Source organism: Falco peregrinus, chromosome 1 (genome assembly GCF_023634155.1).
Source record: "Falco peregrinus isolate bFalPer1 chromosome 1, bFalPer1.pri, whole genome shotgun sequence".
Taxonomy (NCBI): Eukaryota; Metazoa; Chordata; class Aves; order Falconiformes; family Falconidae; genus Falco; species Falco peregrinus.
The window spans coordinates 92706946-92726731 of NC_073721.1; the positions used below are offsets into that span (position 1 = coordinate 92706946).

General features: G+C 43.0%; 1 protein-coding gene across 3 annotated transcripts; it reads right to left on the minus strand.

Moving 5' to 3' along the window:
• Positions 1-7397: 7397 nt before the first annotated feature.
• SLC25A29 (solute carrier family 25 member 29) lies at positions 7398-16797 on the minus strand. Of its 3 annotated transcripts, XM_055794425.1 has the most exons (5): positions 16649-16746; positions 15051-15094; positions 13009-13043; positions 10417-10500; positions 7398-9772 (listed from the first exon to the last, which is right to left on the minus strand). In XM_055794425.1, exon 5 carries the CDS (start codon positions 9737-9739, stop codon positions 9035-9037), a length of 705 nt encoding a protein of 234 aa, XP_055650400.1. In that variant the 5' UTR covers positions 9740-9772; positions 10417-10500; positions 13009-13043; positions 15051-15094; positions 16649-16746; the 3' UTR covers positions 7398-9034. The 3 variants fall into 3 exon arrangements, with proteins under 3 accessions (XP_055650400.1, XP_055650390.1, XP_055650394.1); XM_055794415.1 differs by lacking the exon at positions 13009-13043 and having other exon boundaries at positions 16649-16797; XM_055794419.1 differs by having other exon boundaries at positions 13009-15094; positions 16649-16763.
• Between the last annotated feature and the right edge of the window lie 2989 nt (positions 16798-19786).

Here is a 19786-nt window from a genome sequence, read left to right on the forward strand (position 1 = left end):
TTGACCTTACATTATTTTTTTTTTTTGTCGTCTTAAACTGGTGTTTAAATATGATGGTGTTAGGCTTGCGCAGAAGTTTGCTTTCCTGTGTCATAAAGTGGTACCCATTTTATTGAATTGCAAGGTAAAGAGATTCATTGATGGTGTCAGTACTTCACCCCTGAACATACCTTTGAGACTAAATTATTTATGATTTGAGCGTTAACTGGGAACTGGAGCTTGTATTGCCCCTAGTTACATTGCGTCTGATAACAGAGATCTGAAAAATCTTCATCTAGGTCTCAAATCAGTAGCATTCGATACACTCCTGAGTGTAAGTAGCAACACTTACTAGCATGAAAGATCTTGCTTTGTAACTAGTTAATTGGGTACGAATAAATGCTTGCATTGAGCAGCTTCTGTAAGTTATTTAAGCTTTTAAAGTGTAATTGGCACATCTTGTTCTTCAAACATGCTTAGTTGATTTCCAGAGTTTTCCTTACGGATTTTCAGTGAAGAAATTCCAGCCTTTTCTCAGCAACCAAATTGACTTGGAGACCACCATTGCCAGCCTACTACTGACGGATCCCTTCATCGTACCACCAGTTTGCCAGCAAATTCAGGTAAGGGGAGGCTCGACTCCCAGGGGTGGGGGAAATGTGGCCAGTGGTTTTAAAGCTGGCAAAAGATTTGAAGTGCTTATTTACCCCATGCCTGTTCTACTGCTCGTTTGATCTTAACATTTCCTATTACCGTATCTGGTTCTCCTGCTGTCAAAATGGAAGGAAACTAAATCTAGCTGTGTATCTTTTGGACTCAGACCACTTCTAAAAGTTAGAGCCGACTATAGGCTTTTCTAGCTGTGTGTATTTCTGGTCTGCCAGTAGCAGTAGGTCCTGCTTTTAAGTTCAAGACAAACTGAACTTTGACACCTATTATTTCTGGAGATTGTTTTTCTTGAAAAGATTGTAGGAGGAGCCCAGGGACATACTTGAAACGCTAAGTGAATAAATTCTTAGTGAAGTCAAATGCCAGGTTCTCAGCTGAACTTGCACTTGATTTTAGTTATCCTCTTTCTGAAGAGGTTCACAGTTGAATTCAGGTAATGCAATTTGACTTTTTCTCTCCACCCCCTCACCCCCCCCCCCGTAGTGGCCACAAGTTGACAACAAAGTCAAATACATTCTTAACAACACAGCTTGTCAGCAGTAATACAGTTTTAAAGGCAGATGGAGATCCTTTCCCTCTGCTAATTCCACAGGAAGTAAAAAAGCAAAAGAAGCAATAGTTAACAAAAATGGCAAAAATTATTAAGGCTTTAAAATGAGGAAAGCTAATCCCTTCAAAGTGCTAGATGAAGAGGAATGGCGGTGGCAAGAAAAGATGTTTCTACTTGGTCATCACCTGCCCTAAGGTGCTCACAGAATATTTTATCAGTGCATGCCTTGGAAAAACTTGGACTGATTAGTCTTTCTACTCAGTTAGGATGGACAAACTCAAGGATGGTGCATGCTGAATAGCATTCTTGAAAACGTGGTTCCTTAATACCTTGAAGAAAATGGAGAAAAATCAGTATTTTTGTCAGGGCTGCTGGGCAAATCAGTCTAGGAAGTCTAATCAGTCAAGTGATTGCTGTTACTGGCATTGGTTGATCCAGTTCTGTAATGATGATGGTGTGGAACAATGATGTTTTCTTCTGTACAGCATCTTTCTTAGGCCTGTGTTAGCGTGGCTTGAGGAGGGAAGTAAAGAATGTGTCGGTGTTAAGCCTTGACTTCTTACAAACTGCACTAATGTTACTGTATTGCTTAAAGCCATGGAGAAACCAAAGGTCCTTCAAAATCTTTGGAAATCGGGATGGATTTAAAAACTGAACACTGGATGTAAATTTTGCAGGCAGGAATAAAAATAAAGGTTGAACTTGAGACAAATAGATTTATTTGTAGCTGTGTAAGTGGAATAGTTAAAAAAGTAGCACTTCCCTTGGGAAGAGTGAAAAGGTTTCTTCTGTCAGCCTGATTTGGCAGGTCCCAGGGCAAAAGAATGGCAGAATGGCATGGGGAAGAGGGTGTGAGACCCCACTGTAGAACACAAAAAGCTGAAACATTACACAGTGATCTGTAAAGGTATAAACAAATCGGAGGAGAAATGTATGTGCTTGTATTATCACAAGACTCTGTATTAATTTTGATTATATTAATTGACCTAGTATTGATTTGTAAAAGGCCAATAGCATGAAGGTGGCTTTACAGCAATGCATAAATGCCACCTGGATGGCTGCTGGCTTCGTTTTGTAAGGTAATTTAATCGGTGGTCCTTTACAGAATTTTAATTCTCTGCTTAAAATAAACTAGCTTTGGCAAGCTTGTGTGTGCTCACAATCATCCTATATTATTAAGGCAGTTTTGCTTAGAATTTTTTCAGTCCCTTTGTTTCTCTGGAAGTAGTCTGGAGAATATTGAATTTCCTTCTGGAGAAAGCGCATCAGATTAATTGAAAGAGTTCATGTGAATTTTTCAGGTCGTAGCTTCCCCTAAAGTGGCAGTAAAACACCATTTTGCTGTAGGGAAATGAGTAACATCGCGTATAGCAACTGTTCTTTAGACAATGCCATTTTCAGGGTTTTCTTAAGTCTTCTGTTACTTTTTTCTAACAGAAAATCTTTTTAAGATTGGGTGCTGGTTGGATACAATTCCTCTTATTGCGTGTTACAGTGTGGACATAATAGCCCTCCTGTGAGCTGCTGTCCTCACCAGGTTCCTGTGTGAACTGGAAGCTCTCACCAGGAGCAAGCCTGACGTTCTGCAGAAATGTTAAGTCAGTTTGGGAGGGAGGGAAAAGGACAGAGGGTCCGTGGGATCCTGGCAGGACTTTTGGATGCTTCTCTCACCACCACTTTTATCTAAAGTGTTCTCGTAGGTTTAAGTGTGACTTCCCTCTAATCAAGCTGCTGTGAGGTAGCATCTCTGTCAACGCTTTATTTCGGTCTGTACAGGCAGCCTCGAACGGTGGTTTGCCAGGAGATGGCAGTGAATTACCGCTTTGTACGGGGTGGCCGGCAGGCAGAATAGCAAAGTGTCGGGGTGCCCCTCCGAGGTCAAGTGTGTGTAGGGTGCCCGTGGTGCTCAGCAGACCTTGACAGACTTGGAACGTGCCAGTGTCAAAGAGCAAGTTTCCCCCACACAAGTGCAGAAGAATTAAGTGTTACGCGCTCTGCTGATTTGTAAGTGTCCCAGGTGTACTTGTGCAGTCGTAAAAAGCACAAGCAAGGCAATGAACATAAAGACTGTAAACGAAAACTGTTGAGTGTGACATGGGTCGTTTATTTTTAGGGGATCCCCAAATCCGATATTAATATCAAATATCTTTTAAAGAGAAATGTGGAAATCTAATGACATGTAATGTTAACAGATGTGGTGTCAGCTGTAAGTGGCTATTTCGGTTAGCTGATGGACGTGTAAAACAGGAATGCTTCACTCCAGCAGTGGCTTCCTAAAAGGTGTGAGCTCACCTGGGGCGGCTAGGGCCTCGCCATTGGACTTTCCTTCAGCATGTTGCTGCTTAAAATGTTTGCACGAGCGTTGCGGAGACTGCGGGACCGGTGTTGCATCAGAGGCCTGCATTGCAGCTCTTTAGGGCATCAAAGATCTCAGGTAAACTAGTACTCTCTCTGGAGCAGGCCCACAGTGAAAGTGTATTTCAGAAGGATATTGTTTGTGGCTAACGGGTGCATTTTTGAGATTAATCATAGAGCAGATAAAGACTGAGGCATAAGGTGGACTCCTTGTTACATAGTGGAAAATCCATGCGCAAAATGCTTGGTGACCGGGTATGTCCTAATACTAAAGCTCATCTCGGCAATCGGTTGCGAGACAAATCTGTAGAACCATAAAGTCATTTAGGTTGGAAAAGACCTTTAAGATTTTGATTTAAGGGCTTATAGAGTCAGGTGGCTTCTAGAGCTGCAGGATGCTTGCCAAGGGTGTCACTAATGTTTCCAACTGCTTTTGGGTTGCAAGGTTTTTTGACTGCCTCACACATGGGGCATAATGCAGCCTATGTTTTGACTTTTTTTCAACACGTTTCTTTTTTCTCAGTGAAATGGAAGACACAGCTTTTGAACATGGAATCTGTCTCCAATCTTAACCAGTGCTAACGGAACCTCCAGTGGATTTCTGTGAATCTAATGACTGAGTGCTTGGAAGGGCATACAGATGTTTGTGGTTTGGGAATGGATTATAAGGAATAATACTATGGCAGATCTTCAGGTTTTCCTTTTGTGTGGGGTTGTTGTTGTTGTTGTTTTTTATCCTTTCCTGTTGCATAGGTTAGGGATAAGGGATTTAATCTCACTTTTTTTTCCAGAGTGTGAAATGAAAGCGTACAGTCTCTCCGTTCTGAATTGACAGAGAAGCAGGTATCTGCCTGGAGGAAATTAAGGACAAGAGAGCTATTTTTACTTTCACCTCCTTTAATTGCAGTTAAAAAGCTTTAGCTTTATTACTAGCCTGTTCAAAAATTACCTGTTGTGGATTCTTCCTTAAGTGAAAATGTATCAGTGCACAAGGAGAGCGGTGTGTGGCCCGGTTGATTGCAATACTTGAATGTACCTGATCTAGGATAAATTTCTGTGTAAGACAACTAGATCAGGTCAAAAAAAAAAAATACTGATTTTCTTTCATACCAACTTCAGTCAAATTACTCTAGCAACAATTCTTCCTATTTTGATACACGTAGCAAACAGGGCAGGCCATGAGGTCAAGCTTTGTTATCATTTTAGTATTCTATAGATCGGCACATGGATATGATTGAAATGGTATAACTCCATTTTAACTGTTAGTTAAAAATGCAGAGAGTTTCTTTCAGTAAAAAAAAAGCAGTCATAATAAAGTTTAAGTGATAATAGCAAGTGATACCAAGAAGCAATTTAACTGTTAAAGTTTTTTAGACCTGAAGAATGTTTTGTGAACATTAGAACTTGCCTTTCTTCCATTTATGTCAATTATAGGGTATTATTTTTCACTGCAGACCTTGCTTTGCTTTGCTTGCTCTCAGTTTGTTTCTTGAGGAAACTGTATAGCTTCAAATCACATTCTAGGTCAAATCAGGTAAAACTGAAAATAAACTGTAAATAGACAAGCTTTTTACTGTATATCATACATATTATTGTGCATATTATGTCACTAATATCTCTTTTATTTTCTGTTGGTGATAACCATTGTTGTAATTAGTGAGGGCAACACTAGTACGAAAACTGCAAAACAGTTGGAGTGGGAGGGTAAAAATGGCTTATTTTCCTCTGCTTCCCTCCCCCACTGCCTCTGAACATACATAAATTCCTGAACACTGAAGGCAGCAGTTTGCTTCCCCGTGATTTCAAAGCCTGTCACCACTAGGTTTGGCCCAGCAAGTTCTCTGGCTCCCTGCTCTTGCTGTGCTTCCCAGGTCCATGCTCCCTCAGATCCTTCATCTGCCTCAGGTTGTGGTGTTTGGTATGGCACGTTGCCTTAGGTAAGCTTCTGTTTTCTCTGGCTGTTTTTTTCTGGCAGAAGAGGGGTTTATCTGCACCTTCTGCTAATCTAACAGTGTTTGGCATACTTTGGGCTTTAAGTTGTTCTTTAACTATCCACAGATCAAAAGTCTGGCTAACAACAGCTGTTAACACCTGTTTTCCAGCATAATAGTAAATATAGTTAATTTCAAAGAACAGAAACTTCTCTGCATTGTCGACTTTTTGTACCTGTGTCTTTGTAACTTTCCCAGTATGCTGCCTGTCCTGCACCTGCAATGTGCAGGGTTTCATCCCTTGAAATGTCTTGCCGCTTTTTCGTATGAACTTGTAAAAAAGCTATATGTGGAGAAAGACAAGGGAACGAGGCCAAAACAAAAACAAACAAAACAAAAAGCAGACCCACAAACCTGTCATGTTGATGGTTACAGACATGATAAATTAACTGAATTTCACCCCCGTAGTTTTAATAACTTCTTTCAAACTTGGAAGGATTGTACCTGGATGCTTTTTCCCCCGCTCTTGCTCTTATTTAAGCATATTTGTAGCTGCAACTTTTAACACGGGTATGACCCATCCACTAGCAGGGTGGTTGTGAGAGTAGAGCATGGGGCTTGTTAGCAGCTGAGTTTTACTTTCAGTAAGTTTTACCTTCTTATTCCCTTCAGTCATTGCGGCATTAATAGAGCATCTACCTGGTATGATGATGCTTGATGATGCTTGTAGGATGATCTGGGGAGGCAGAGTACAGTTCTGTCTGACCTGGCTAAATCGGATAATGTATCAAAAATCTAGCAGGAAAGAACTGACTCGTTTAAAAAGGCTGAGGCTGTTGTCTGGCTTGATTTAATAGGAGTCACACAGATTTCAAGCAACTCGCATCAGGTTGAAGGCTGGGGTTTACCTTCCTCAGGCTTGTTGAATAACCTCCAGTATCTGCTAGATTATTTAAGTTCCAGATGGATTGAATTCTAGAGAATGTTTTAGTAAGCACTGCAAGTAAAACATTGTGTAGCCCTTTCTGTTCTAACGATGTTACTGTTTTTTAGGGAGATGCTGTTTACTTATTCCAGGTATGTTTCTGTGCCATAGTTCAGCCTTGCTCCTGCTGAGAGAACACAAGGCAGTTGACTGGAACTGCCCCTGGTCACGGTTAGCTGAAGAAGTGGTGGCCTTTCACTTTTCTCATCTAGCAAACGGATGCTTGACAGGGTTTCTTTCAGTCAGGTGTATCTACCCTTTAAGAAAATGAACTAGTGAAGCCAGTACCTGAAGTAACCCTCATCAGCCAGGAGATCTCTTTTGCTGGTCATAACATGCATCATCTTGCTTTTTCTGTGTGACTTTCTATTTGGAATATTGATGCTTTTTGTGTTGTGGGCTAGTTGCGCTGTCTAAAAACAAAAGACACTACAACCTACAAAGATTTTTGCTGAACTTGCACATCTTAGAGCCAAGTATTCTGATTCAGGTATGAACAGTGCTGTTGGCAGACCAGGTACTTGATTCCGCTGTGACTCTGCAGGGACCCTGACTCATCTTGCACCGTTGTGCAGCCTTGGTGCTGATCAGCACTGCTTAAACCAAATAAATGCAGGATAGGAGGGGTCCCAAGCAGGCTGCCAGCTCTTTGCTTTAAAAGCGGGATTGTTCTCATAGTAAGTATACTATCTTCAAGTAGAGGTTCTCACTGACAAGATCAGTTTCAAGAAGCAAGCTCGGGCAACTTCCCTTCAATGAACTGATGCGCTCTAAGCCAGAGCAAAGCACTGCCCTTCCCAGTGGTGCGTGGAAGGCAGATGGAGAACAAGTTTCTCCTGGCAAAAGCCAGAACCCCCACCCTCTCGCAAGCCTGATTTAACACGAGGAACCATCTGAGTAAAACCTAAGAAACTTTAAAGAACCAGAGTCAAAGTTTTTTAAAAATTTATTCCCTCAATTTTATATACAATAATTACAGAGTACTATACAAAGGTGTAAATGGTCTTTGCTGTGAGGAGTTGTGCATATGCAGCTTAGTAGACAGATTTAACATTCAATTTGAATCTCAGTGCAAGTAGGCACTAAAACATCCAACATACCTCCAAGGTATAAAAAGACATACCAGTTTTACAGGTTTCTCCAGCATATTTCGTTACAGTGCAAAATGCTATGAAGTAAGGTTTCTTTAGAAAATTCATATAAGTTAAACACATATTGCACTTGTCCCAACCAAAAGTGTAACAAGTTGTACTTACTGAACTAGTTTGATACATTTTAGAACATTCCTTATACACATGCACTCCTTCCTTCTAGCTACTTGTGCCAAATATGTGTAGTTCTTACTCCAGATCTTTAACTGTTTGACTAATGCAATCCCTCTTGAACAGGCTGCTAATAAAAGAAAAAATATCACAGCAGATTAACATAACAAGAAAATTCTGCAGAACCCTTTTCAGTCTTCTTTCCAGTAGCACTGTAACTAAATACATAAAAAACAATATTGTTTAAATTCACAATGCCAGTGTATTAAACACCAACCATTTCAGACACTTACACCCCTATTTTCTGGAAAGGTATGAAACCTCCAGTTCTAAACATGTATGTATTTCTACAGTACTTCAAGCTGCTAAGCTAACGTTGCACCCACAAACATTTTGTGCAATACCACAGGTAGGACTTTGACTTCTGTACATCACTGGCTGCTATGGGGCGCATTGGGAGAAATGGTGCAAAGTTGCGTTAACTTCAGAGAACAAAGTCCACTTGGGCTGAATCTAGTCAATGCAGTCCTTGCACCCACCGAACAAGAAACAGAGGTGAAGGCAAACAACATCAACCTTACTAGATTTGAGTTTCCCTAAATCCTTACAAGCCTTTAGATTTAAAGGAACAAGTGCAGATGCTAACTTTGTGCTTAAGATACTTATTCAAAGCTGACAGGTAAGGGAGTAGCTTAGGAACAAATCATACTATTTTTTTTTTTTTACTTTTTTTTTTTATTTTTTTTTAGCAAACCGGTATGAACAAAGTTGCTACTAAACCCACTGATGTATAAAAGCAGAGGAAAAGCAAAACACATGGCTAGCTGAATACTAGTCTGTCTTAAAGAGTTCAGGGTTACCTGCAAAATGCCTCCAACATTTAATTTCCTCCGCCCACTTCACTTTAGAGGACTATACTTACTCCCGTTACATGCAAAAAGAGCACTTCTTTCCTGACAACATTCCTGCATTCAACCTAACTCAGTCATCCAGAACACGAGTGGAAGAAAACCTGATTTCTGGTACTAGGACATTCTCCAGAACCTCTTCTGGAGCCACAACAGTAACTATAAAATACTCTCTAAAGGCAGGTCCCCATCTTAACTTCGATACTATTAGATATAAAGTCCTTAATAAGGCAATATGCTGCTTATACAAGTAATGAGATGAAATCCTAGTCTGAAACATTTAGGAATTCTTTATATGGATAGCATATGTTTACGCCACTTGTGCGGGTCAAGTGTTTAAGTTTAAAAAAACCCAACCAGCCAGGCTTTGGATCAGGAGAACAAACAGAGAAGGTTCACAAACTGGAAGGCTGCTGGATTACTGGTTCACATTCACGAAGGTTGTCTTCTGACCTCATATACATTAGGAACACGGTGACAGTAGCAAAGGTAGCTGCGTTGACAGGGAAAGCACGGAGAAGTGTGGAAGTAAGACCTCTTGTGAACACCCTCCAGCCTTCTTCATGGTAACTCTTCTTGACACAGTCTAAAATGCCGTTGTACTGTGTAACGCCTCCGACTCCATCAGCCTGAAGTCGGGATTTGATCACGTCCATGGGATAGGTTGAGAGCCAGGACACAATTCCCGACATCCCTCCGGAAAACAGCAGTTTGGGAATAACGTAATTGTCCTCAGCTTCACAGCCTAAATACCTGGTCATGCAGTCATAGGTCAGGAAGTAAAAGCCAAAGCTTGGAGTCTCTCTTATGAGTGTAGAGACCATACCCCTGTTGATGCCCCTCAGCCCTTCCTTCTGATAGATTTTGATCAAACAATCCAGAGAATTTTTATAGTTTTTCATTTTTAGTTTGTATTCCCCTGTTCCTTGAAGCTGCATTCTTGTCTTTGCCAACTCCATGGGACAGCAGATGACGCACTGGATAGCCCCTGCTGCTGACCCTGCAAGGAACTGGTTTAGAGGAGTGTCTTTTCCAAGAGCACGAAGTGTGTTTCCTTGTACACCGAACACAAGTGCATTAATGAAGGTAAGTCCCATCATTGGTGACCCAATACCTTTATAGAGTCCAAAAGCCTAATGGAAGAAGGAAGGAAAGACCCTTTTTAACAGTGGTGTCGATAACCTCCTGAAGCTGTGCAGAACATGGCCCTTCCAGCTCTCCCTTGTGCCCTCACTTTCTAACAGTGGCCAGAAGATCAGCACCATCTTGCTTTGTAATAATAATTTCATTACTACCTAGGACGCAAACATCTAAACATTTTTAGCAGTACAAATATACAGCTGAACACATCAAAAAAATAATCTCAGTCCATCCAGAGAAGTTTTCTGGTAAATTTTATACTTTATGTAGGTAAAAGCCTAAAGCCACCCTCTTAGCTATGGTCTTAAAGCTTCAGCAGCAAAAGAAAACCCCAAAACTCACCGACGACTTCACTTATTGCTCAGATTGCTTGGAATCTTGGAAAATTAACGATTCAAATAGCTTGTGATCTTACTTTCAAAGTTAACTTCAAAGTATCAACTTCCAACTTGGTGATCATCTTCACAAAGTTTCTGGCAAACTTCTGACTACAGTACCTGCCCTATTGCCAGGCGAGGTTCAGAGTACGCTTATCTCTCGATCTTCAGTGTTTGTGGGAAAGCTGTTAAAAAATCCCACCCTTCCTATTTACAAACACACCGATTACTAATATACAAAGCTTTGATTTTGTACTCACAGATTCTTGCTTTATGATGGACTGAAAGCAATGGAAGGTCCCACGGTAGAGAGGTTTCTCTACATTTTGAACTTGTAGACGAACCTATAAAAAGTTGTATGAGATACCGATTGGTATGTCAGAGCAGCCTAATTGGTAAACTAGTGTTTTGTACATATATGCAGATTTGGTATAGCAATGTAAATACAAGAGCACAGGCTGGACACTGGAATGCCGTATGTGGCAAAATAATTCAATAATATTGTGGAAGTGTTTTGAATTAATTTTGGGGGTGAAAACATGAAGGGAGGAAGATTATTAACTTCTAGTGAATATTAGAAAAACAGTATGTCAAAGTACAACAGGGTACACTGTTACCTAGCATTTCAGATAGAAGTTTTCCAGTACTGGCTACAATAAGTACTTTCTTTAACTGCCAAGAATACTTCTGTTCACACTATCTGTTCAAACCTGATACAATTCTATTTAAAAAGTTATTTTTAAGTCAAGCATGAAATAAAGATAATTTTAAAAGGATTGAAACTTCCAGCAACACCACCCATAGTGTTTCTGGCTACCAGACTTGGGACCCTTCACTGAGATTTTTTTTTTTTTTTCCACAGAGGGTAGCTAGGAAGTGAGTCTTTGCATAAGGAAAGGAATAAAAAACCACTTGTCCTTTTAGTTTGGGTTTTTTTTTTTTTTTAATCTGCTGAACACAATTTGTGAGGGTGTGGCTGTTTCAAACCTTTAATGGTAGTAATCAGTTAACCTTTCTAAAACTGAATATATGTTCTGCTGCACAGATAGATGCTACTGTAACTGGCTGATATTATGAGACAGGCCTTTTTCTATTTTTTTTTAAACTTTAATGGGAATATCCAATCCTGGGTTTTTTCCCTGCCAATTTGTCTTAAGCCCACGTAAAGTCTCAAAGCTACCTAGTTTGTGCAAAGCCCTACACTCAATAAACTCAATAAATTGGTTTTACTGGAATGGTGAAGTTCAAAGTCTCTGATCTCTAGCGTGGAGGGCTGCAATGTTGCTCAGAGATGTTTATCAGGTATTTAATGCTGCTGCTGCTACTCCAGTGCAAAAAACTGCAAGACTTTTTTTCTTAATAAAATATTATCAGGTCTACATGCAAGATTTCTGACTTGAAAATCTCTTTATCGTTGTTTGCCTAAAGTTAATAATAAACACCACCACAACAATGAAAGACTTGTAAGATTATGTGGGTCTAGAAAAGGATTTTGGAATGTGGTTTATCAAAATTCTATATTCAGGTTAGCTTAGCTTTCTTTGAGCTAAAAAGAAATTTATAGTTTTAGTATTTTTTAATGTTTCTACAACCAGTTAATGTACAAAACAAAGCGACAGAAGTTTTCAGTGTCTTTTTAGCATACATATTAGTGTATATATAGCTAGCCATACTGGGAGGCAGAGACCACCTCAGGTCTTCCAAGGCTTTTAAAACATCTCCACGTTAAAAGCAGGCTTACAGTAGGATTCAAAGAAAATAAATCCTTTGTTACTCAAAGTGATGTTTGGGGTGTAGGCAGACCTCAGCTGCTCAAGAAGCAGACCCACAATCAAAATCATAAATCTTAAGCTATCGATTAAATAAAGTAAAACCTTTGTTTTGTGCATAGTTTCAAACCCCATCTGTGAAGTTACGGGGCTTGCACATGCATGAGCTTTGGGAGAATTGCAGCTTCGGAATCTTCAACTTCTTTATACACTTGTCTTCAGTAGTTTAGTCATATCCTGTATACAGATTCACTTCCTAGTGGCATAGAGCTCCCACTATTTTTGTCTAAATAATTTGTGAAATACTGACCAATTAAGCCTTGCTGTAGCATAAAATACTTCGAGTACTGACACTCCAGGTCTAAGAATGAAAAACAGCTTTCATTTGAGCATAGTGCTGATCTCATGGGGATCCCCACATTAGCAGACTACCAGATAAAGTTTCATATGCACTCGCCGCCTTATTTCATGAGTCTTAATGCCATATTCAGCAAGCTTTTTGGCATGTACAACTAAAGGAAGGATGAACTGTGCAAAGTTTAGCCCTCTATTTATTGCCCATTGTTCTTGCTTGCTTCTTATTTGAAGCCACTGTTACCAAGGTCTTAGGCACACTGGTACCACTGTAATTTCACATCACTAAAGACTTGCATAAATATACTCAAGACTAAAAAAAAAAACAACCAACCACACCCCCAAAACAGTCCAAACATTTAATAGTGTGTAAAACAAGTGATTTAGAAGTGTTTGAGCAAAGACAATGTCCTCCAAGGAAATGTAGTGGGTAAGATCTCAACAACAGTGTGCCTGAGATTCAGTTTTAGGGCCACTGTGTGTGGAAGTGTATACAGCCAGAAACGCATAGCAGAAAGAAGGTTCAAGAATAAAACTTTACGTTTTTTTAAAAAAGGGGATATTTAAACCCCACTCCCTCCATGCCATAGCTGTAGAAGAGGGACACATCAGTTTAAAACCAAAAAGGGAAAAAGCTTCATACGTCTTTTAGACCTTTATTTGAACTAATACATTTGGGAATAAATTAAGACTGAGAGAAACAGAAGTGTTCACCTGGGCTATACTTACTAGGCAACTCTCCCGTGATGAGGCTTATCTGTCATCTACAACAAAGTAACACTTTTGCTGTTAATGAAGACAGCCCCTAGCTCAGAAAGTAAAGGCAGTTAAAAGCAAAAAAGCAATTTTATACATTACATCAACAAACCAGGGATAAGGAGTTTGCCAGTTCTGAGATCAGCTCAGTTGTAGGTTTCGCAGGGCGACTTCACCAGCTTAATCTCTCCCTGTGTGTCCCACCATCCCCCTCCCGGCTTTGTGAAACACAATCACTGGCCAAAAAAAAAGAGCTTAAAAGCCATGACAGAAGTAAAATTCTGGCTTATCTAAGCAGCTTTCCCATTGTTCAGTTATATTAAAAACTTACAGTCTAAGGTGACTACCAGCTAGCTCTTTAAACACCGCAGAACTATAAAAAGGACTGATTCTTAACACATATACATACACAACAAGTTAGGCAATGTCTTTTTTTTTTTTAAAGACTAGTTATAGTGTTTGTTTCCCCATGGTGACTATGCCAGCTAATAACACAAACATTAGCTTTTTCTGTAACAAAAAAATAGGTAAGTACTTATAATACCTTCTAATGGATATGCAAATATAGCATGCCACACTGGATTTCATAAAACATTTAAAGTCATCCAGAAACAATTTGCTCTACTGCAAAGCAAGATGCTTTTTCTAAAGCAAACACATCTATTTTGTGTTAACACATCTGCTGGAACTAGCATGGGAGCCCCAGTTTTGCAGACACAGAAACATTTAGTTTTATGCACTAGAAGCTCTGCCACTTTAAAAAAACCAGAAAAATGCCACACATGGTTCACTTTAGTCTGAGCATAGCATTTTAGCAGTTTTGCTGGCTTCAGTGAAATGACCCATCACCTTAAGTTAAGCATGTAAAACTTGGCAGTGTGGGGATGAGAGAAAGACAGCTGGCCCTGTACCACCATAAAAAAAACCCATATGCAAGTCTGGATAATACATTCCTGAAAATATATACTAGAATTCAATCCAATTACTCAACAGTCAAATTTACCATGCTCTGAGAAACATACATACAGTTTGACTTATTTGAGCAGCTTGCACTTGACTGGCAAAGACTAATATCCGCTAGCTAGGAAAATCTGTACAGAGTTAACCATGTGCTAGAATACAGAATATGGTGATGACCTCGGTAACACTATAAGCCCTTTGCATATCTAAATTCAGAAAGGTAGAGGTATTCCAAATATAGATCTAGCGGGTGGCATGCTGTCTGCTGCAGTCAAATGATCTGGTGTATTAATTTAGCAGGGATATATTGGCATCCCTTCTTCTATTCTTCCAGTGCAAGACTTTGGCTAAGGCTGCCAAGAAGTGACTTAAGTTGTCATCCCATTCTGAAAAATGGGTTTAGACCCCTGGGAGTCCTGGCTGAAGGGCCCTCCAGCAGATGTCAAATCTCATCGTTGAGGTAGCTACCCTTAGTTTGCATAATACCATCAGAAAATCAATTTTAACTTTGAAAGTTATAAAAAGATATAATAATACTTAAAGGGAGGAAGAGGCCCCCAGACAAGCTTCATGCCATGGATTTTTATCCATTTGCATCCTTTGGCTAGTGTGATAAATTAAAGCTCAAGCAGTAAGCAGCAGAGCTCGAGGGGAAAACAGAACAAGTTTTCAACCTAGTAACAAGTAGGTTTGAGTTTTAAACATGAAGAGAGGCGGTTTTGGTAGCTGATGATGAACAGCTGCAGAGAAGCAAGCTTTGAACAAAATTAAATGGAAGATGGGATTTTCAAACACAACATTGTTACTGCGCTGATAAACCTGTAGTTTAGGGCAACATGTGTCATGTTACTGGGTTGAATCATGCATACAAAGAATTTTTGTTTCTGAATAGCTGGAGACTGCAAAGTCATGAACAGTGGTTGAGGAGCCTTGCTCCAAGCTTTCCAGGACAGATTTATCCTTCTATAGGGTCTGGGGATCTTTTTTCCTCCCCGGCTCCTTGGAAAAAGCTAAGTTTTCCACCTGGAGACAAGAGTATTTCATAATCAACCCACCTTAACAGTATCAAATGGGTGTCCTACCAGCACTCCAGCAGCACCTGAAACAAAACAAATACCACAGTTATGACTCACAGTTTTCCTCCCGGGTCTGGGGCTAGCTGTAGCCCAAGCATGACCACCAGCCCAAGGTGTAAGTGCACAGCGTTGTTGGTAGGCCAGGTCAAAAGCATCCTATCAAGCCAGGAGATGAGCTCTACAGTTCAGTCCTTCAGGCCAGTACTAGGTGCCTTTATGCTCCCATCAAGCTTCTCAGCTGCAGGCAGGGGTTGGGGTGTGCGACTGCAGAGCGTGCCTCACCACATGGGTCATACGATGCTCAGCAGCGATTCCTGGCCTCATCCCAACGCAAGTCCAGTGGGCAGAAATTGCAGGCTTCCTCCAAAGCAAAATATTTCATGTATCTGCCACTCTGTGGAGGCATAGAAAACCTGGAAGCTTCTCTAAAAGCAGAAAAAAATCCCTGCTGTGCCCACGGCCTTTCCAGATGTGACTGTAGCACCTGCAGAAGGACCAGGCATTACCAAACCCCTTTGCTTTATTGTAGCATCAAAGGGCTTTTTAGGAAGGTACACACAGGCCTATTGGCTACACTAATCCAAATACACGCATTTTGCAAGCGCTGCTTGAAGCAAGGAATTCTCTAGCTCCGTATTTCTGCAAGCCATCAATCCATTTATGACTGTCGACAACAGCAAGAATTCCAGAGTGCTTCAGTCCACCTTCTCCCAGTTTGCAGAAGGATAACCCCCCTCCCTCTTCTGTGGGGGATGTGGCAGAAGCACCGTGCCCACTCCAAGGCAGTCCAGGCTGTTCAAGGCCAGCACAGCAGCGAGGCAGTCCAGATCTCAGAAACCACGACGTGTGCTGCGTTTGGTGTGAAAAACCAATGGCACAAGTGACCAGGCGGGATCCTGGCAAGGCCAGGATCACTATGGCAGAGTCGGAGAGATGCTGAGGCAGGGGGGAGAACAAACCAAAAACCCACAGCAAAAAACAAACCTCTTTGCCAGCTTGGTAAGGAGAACGGCAAGCGCAAACAACCGAAGATGCGAGAATAAATCTGAACGCGATTTTAACAGCTGCTAAAAATAGCAGGCAGGCCGTAAGCGGAGCAGCGGGAAGCCCCGGACAGCCCCACGCAGGTATCGCCTCCCCCCCCCCCCCTCCCCGCTACACGCTCCCGGCCGAGGGGCTCCCGCGCCCGCCGCCGCCCGTTTGCTCGCCCTGGGCCCGCCCGTTTGCCCCCAGCCCCTGCGGGCAAACCCCGCCGCCACCGCACCGGCACCTGGGGGGCCGCGGCGCGCCGCCCCGGGAAGTCCCCCCCCCCCCGCCCCGCAGCGGAGGGCCCATGCCCCCGGGCCGACACAATTGCCGCCTCCCAAAATAAAAGAGCCGCGCCCAGCCCTCCCCTTAAATTTTTTTCATTTTCTCCCCCTTTTCTTCTTCCTCCTCCCCCTCCTTTTCTTTTTCCCTTTCCGCTTCCTTATTTTCTTTTCCCTCCTTCCCCTCTTTCTCATTCCCGCTTCCCCCCCCTCCTTTTTCGCAATCCCCTCTTCCGTTCGCTCGCCCGCAGCCCCCCGCCCGCTCCTCACCGCCGACACATCCCGCCAGGAAGTCCAGCGCCATGCCGGCACCCGGTCCGCGGGCGCAGCCCTGCGCGATGGCGCAGCCCTGCGCGATGCCGCTGCGCGCACTGCGCCGCCGCCCGCCGCCCGCCCTTTGTAGCCGTCCCGGGGCGGCGCCGGGCCGCGCCCCCGACGGGGCGGGCGGCGGGACAACTCCCCCCCCGCCGCCCGCAGCCACTGGCGGCCGCGCCGGGGCGGCTCCGGGCGAGGGGCGGGACGGGGGTGGGACAACCGGGGGCTGGGGGGGGCGGAGCCGCGGAAAGGGCGCTGGCGCGGGCGTCCCTTCCGCAGCTCCCCCACCCCCATCACTTCTTTTTTGCAGCTTCATCGGGACAATTCAGCAGAAGTAAAGGCAGAAAGAAATGCTGGAGGGGGGGGAAGGTGGCGGTTGCCCGGGGGGGCGGGCAGAGCATCCCTCCGCCGGCGCAGCAGCAGCACCAGAGCCGTTCCCGGTGGCCCGGGGAGGCCGTGCGGCGGCAGCTTGCTGTGCGGGTGAGGCATCCCCGGGCGCTGGGGTCGGGAGCCCCGCGGGTCTCACGCCGCCAGGACTTTGGAGGGGGTGCCTGCTTTTAACGGGGGTGACATGCCTGTAGCACCTCTTCTGTGAGGAAAGGCTGAGCTGGGGGTGTTTAGCCTGGGGAAGAGAAGGCAGCGGGGAGACCTCACTGTGGCCGTTCGATACCTAAAGGGGACTTGTGACGATGGAGAGAGGCTTTTTATCGGGGCCTGTAGCGACAGAACAAGGAGTAACCATTTAAATCAGAAGAGGGTAGGTTTAGATTAGATATAAGGAAGAAATTCCTCCCTGTGAGGGTGGTGAGGTGCTGGCACAGGTTGCCCAGCGAAGCTGTGGATGCCCCATCCCTGGGAGTGCTCAAAGTCAGGCTGGATGGGGCTTTGAGCAGCCTGGTCTAGTGGAAGGTGTCCCTGCCCACGGCAGGGGGTTGGAACTAGGTGATCTTTAAGGTCCCTTCCAACCCAAACTATTCTGTGATTCTATAAGCAGAGTTCCCCACCCAGTGTTGTCCCAGAGGGGAGGAAGGGTTGCACCAGCAGATGTGAGCCCCGTGCTATACTGCTGCCCCCATGGCACAACTGGAAGTGCAGGGATGAGCCCCTACTTCTGATGGCCAGGGCCACAGATGAGCAGCCTGCTGCCCCTGGGGCTTGGCAGAGCCCTGAACCTCAGCCTCATACATCACTGCTGCGCTTCACCCTGCAAAAGAAGCATCTCCCCTCCCCACAGGCTTTTCTTTTTGGTATTCATTCTGCTTTCCTGCTAACATTACCTGGCTTCGAGGTGCCCTGATACCAAACCTTTTAAATGGGCAACTCGAGCTGCTGAGAGGTTCAGAAGGGAGCCCTGTTTAAGCTGCTTGTTACTCCTGCGGGCAGCGTCTGAGAAAGGGGAGTACCAGTGGCCTAGAACAGTAAGTAACCTGTTTGAGTTTGCTTGGAGTAACATGATCTTCTTCAGGGCCTGCAAAGTCAATTTTCAGAGAGTAAATTCCAGAAGCAGCATGGAAAAGCAGCTGGATTTATTTTTTTTATTGCTTTCCATGATATGGCAGTCCTTTTCTAGGTGTCAAAGCTGAAAATAAAGCCAATAAAGTGAAATAGCATATAAAAAATCAAGCCAACTTTTACCTTCTGTGCAAAGAAAACACACAAACAACTGAACAAAGATAAGGATGCTTCCAAGGAGGTCCAAAATTACTAATACCACAGAACAAAACCTGTCCCAGATTTAACAGCTCTTGGACCATCATTACAATTAATAAGCAGATAAGGTGGAAATCTAAAGCTCTCAATGAATCCCTGACCTTCCCCGGATCTTCCTTCAACCTAACACTCATTTGGGTTCCTTCTCATCTCTAAACACTGTCAAATGAAATCAAGCCCCCAGGTGTCTCCAGGATGCTCTGGATTCCCTGATTGACATACCTGTCCAACCTGGGGACAACCAGCTGGTGTTAGAGGGCAGGCAGGCAGGCTGGCCCTGCCCTGCATCGCAGCACTGGTGGCTTCGGGAGCTGCCTACTCCTGCTGTGCCACACACTGTCCTCCATCGGGGTCCTTAGACCTTATTGAACCCATACACCTGCAGCCAGTACTTGAGATCACACAGGAAACCCCGATCGGTCCTTTTTCCATAAACATTTTCTCCATGTGGAGGTGGAAGTGACTTTCTAGCAATGTTGTCCACTCTGGCATCCAGGAGAGGAACTGCAATCGTGCGCACAGCTCTGCAAGTGGAACTCCAGCTGTTATATGCATTTGCCTTGTAGCACAAGCCTTGGAAAGATCAGCTTGGCCTAAAAAGTTCCTGGGCAAAGTGTTTTTATTTTTTTATTCAAATCCTCTGTTCTCCCAGGCAACCTGCCTCAGAGAAATTACCTCCGCCACCAGAATTGTTTTGTAAGTTTAATGTTCACCCACAATGGGCAGGGAAAACATTTCCTCTCTGCAGGCATTTCTCAGGTTATCTGAAGATGGTTTCAATCTTAGTCTTTTCTTCTCTGAATTATATTGATCATTATCTTTTGACCTCTCGTTCTTCTTACCCTCCTCTTTCTTCAGTTGATCTGGCATTCCCCTAAGGCTTTGCTGAGTGAGTAGTGGGAGATTACCTTCGGTATTCGCAGACAACACTCTTGTTCATGCACCTGAATATGAGATCAGATATTTGCAAGGGTCCTCACATAACATAACATAACATAACAACATAACATAACATAACATAACATAACATAACATAACATAACATAACATAACATAACATAACATAACATAACATAACAAACATAACATAACATAACATAACATAACATAACATAACATAACATAACATAACATAACATAACATAACATAACATAACATAACAAACATAACATAACATAACATAACATAACATAACATAACATAACATAACATAACATAACATAACATAACATAGCATAGCATAGCATGATGTTATTCATTTATGGGCAGCCTGTGACACATGATGTGCCCCAGACTCTTTTTAATAGATCACCTGTGTGCCACAACATTCCCTATCTTATACTTGCAGTTTCTTTCTACGTAGTCGTTCCTAGCTGTCCATG

What these genes read in the sequence shown, in the direction of transcription:
- SLC25A29 (XM_055794415.1), bottom strand. Translation starts at nt 16,682, where the DNA reads ATGGCGCTGGACTTCCTGGCGGGATGTGTCGGCG. An exon ending in CCTGGCGGGATGTGTCGGCG is followed by an intron (nt 15,095 to 16,648) that starts GTGAGGAGCGGG and finishes GTTTTGTTTCAG; the next exon opens with GTGCTGCTGGAGTGCTGGTA. An exon ending in ACCCATTTGATACTGTTAAG is followed by an intron (nt 10,501 to 15,050) that starts GTGGGTTGATTA and finishes AACTTTTTATAG; the next exon opens with GTTCGTCTACAAGTTCAAAA.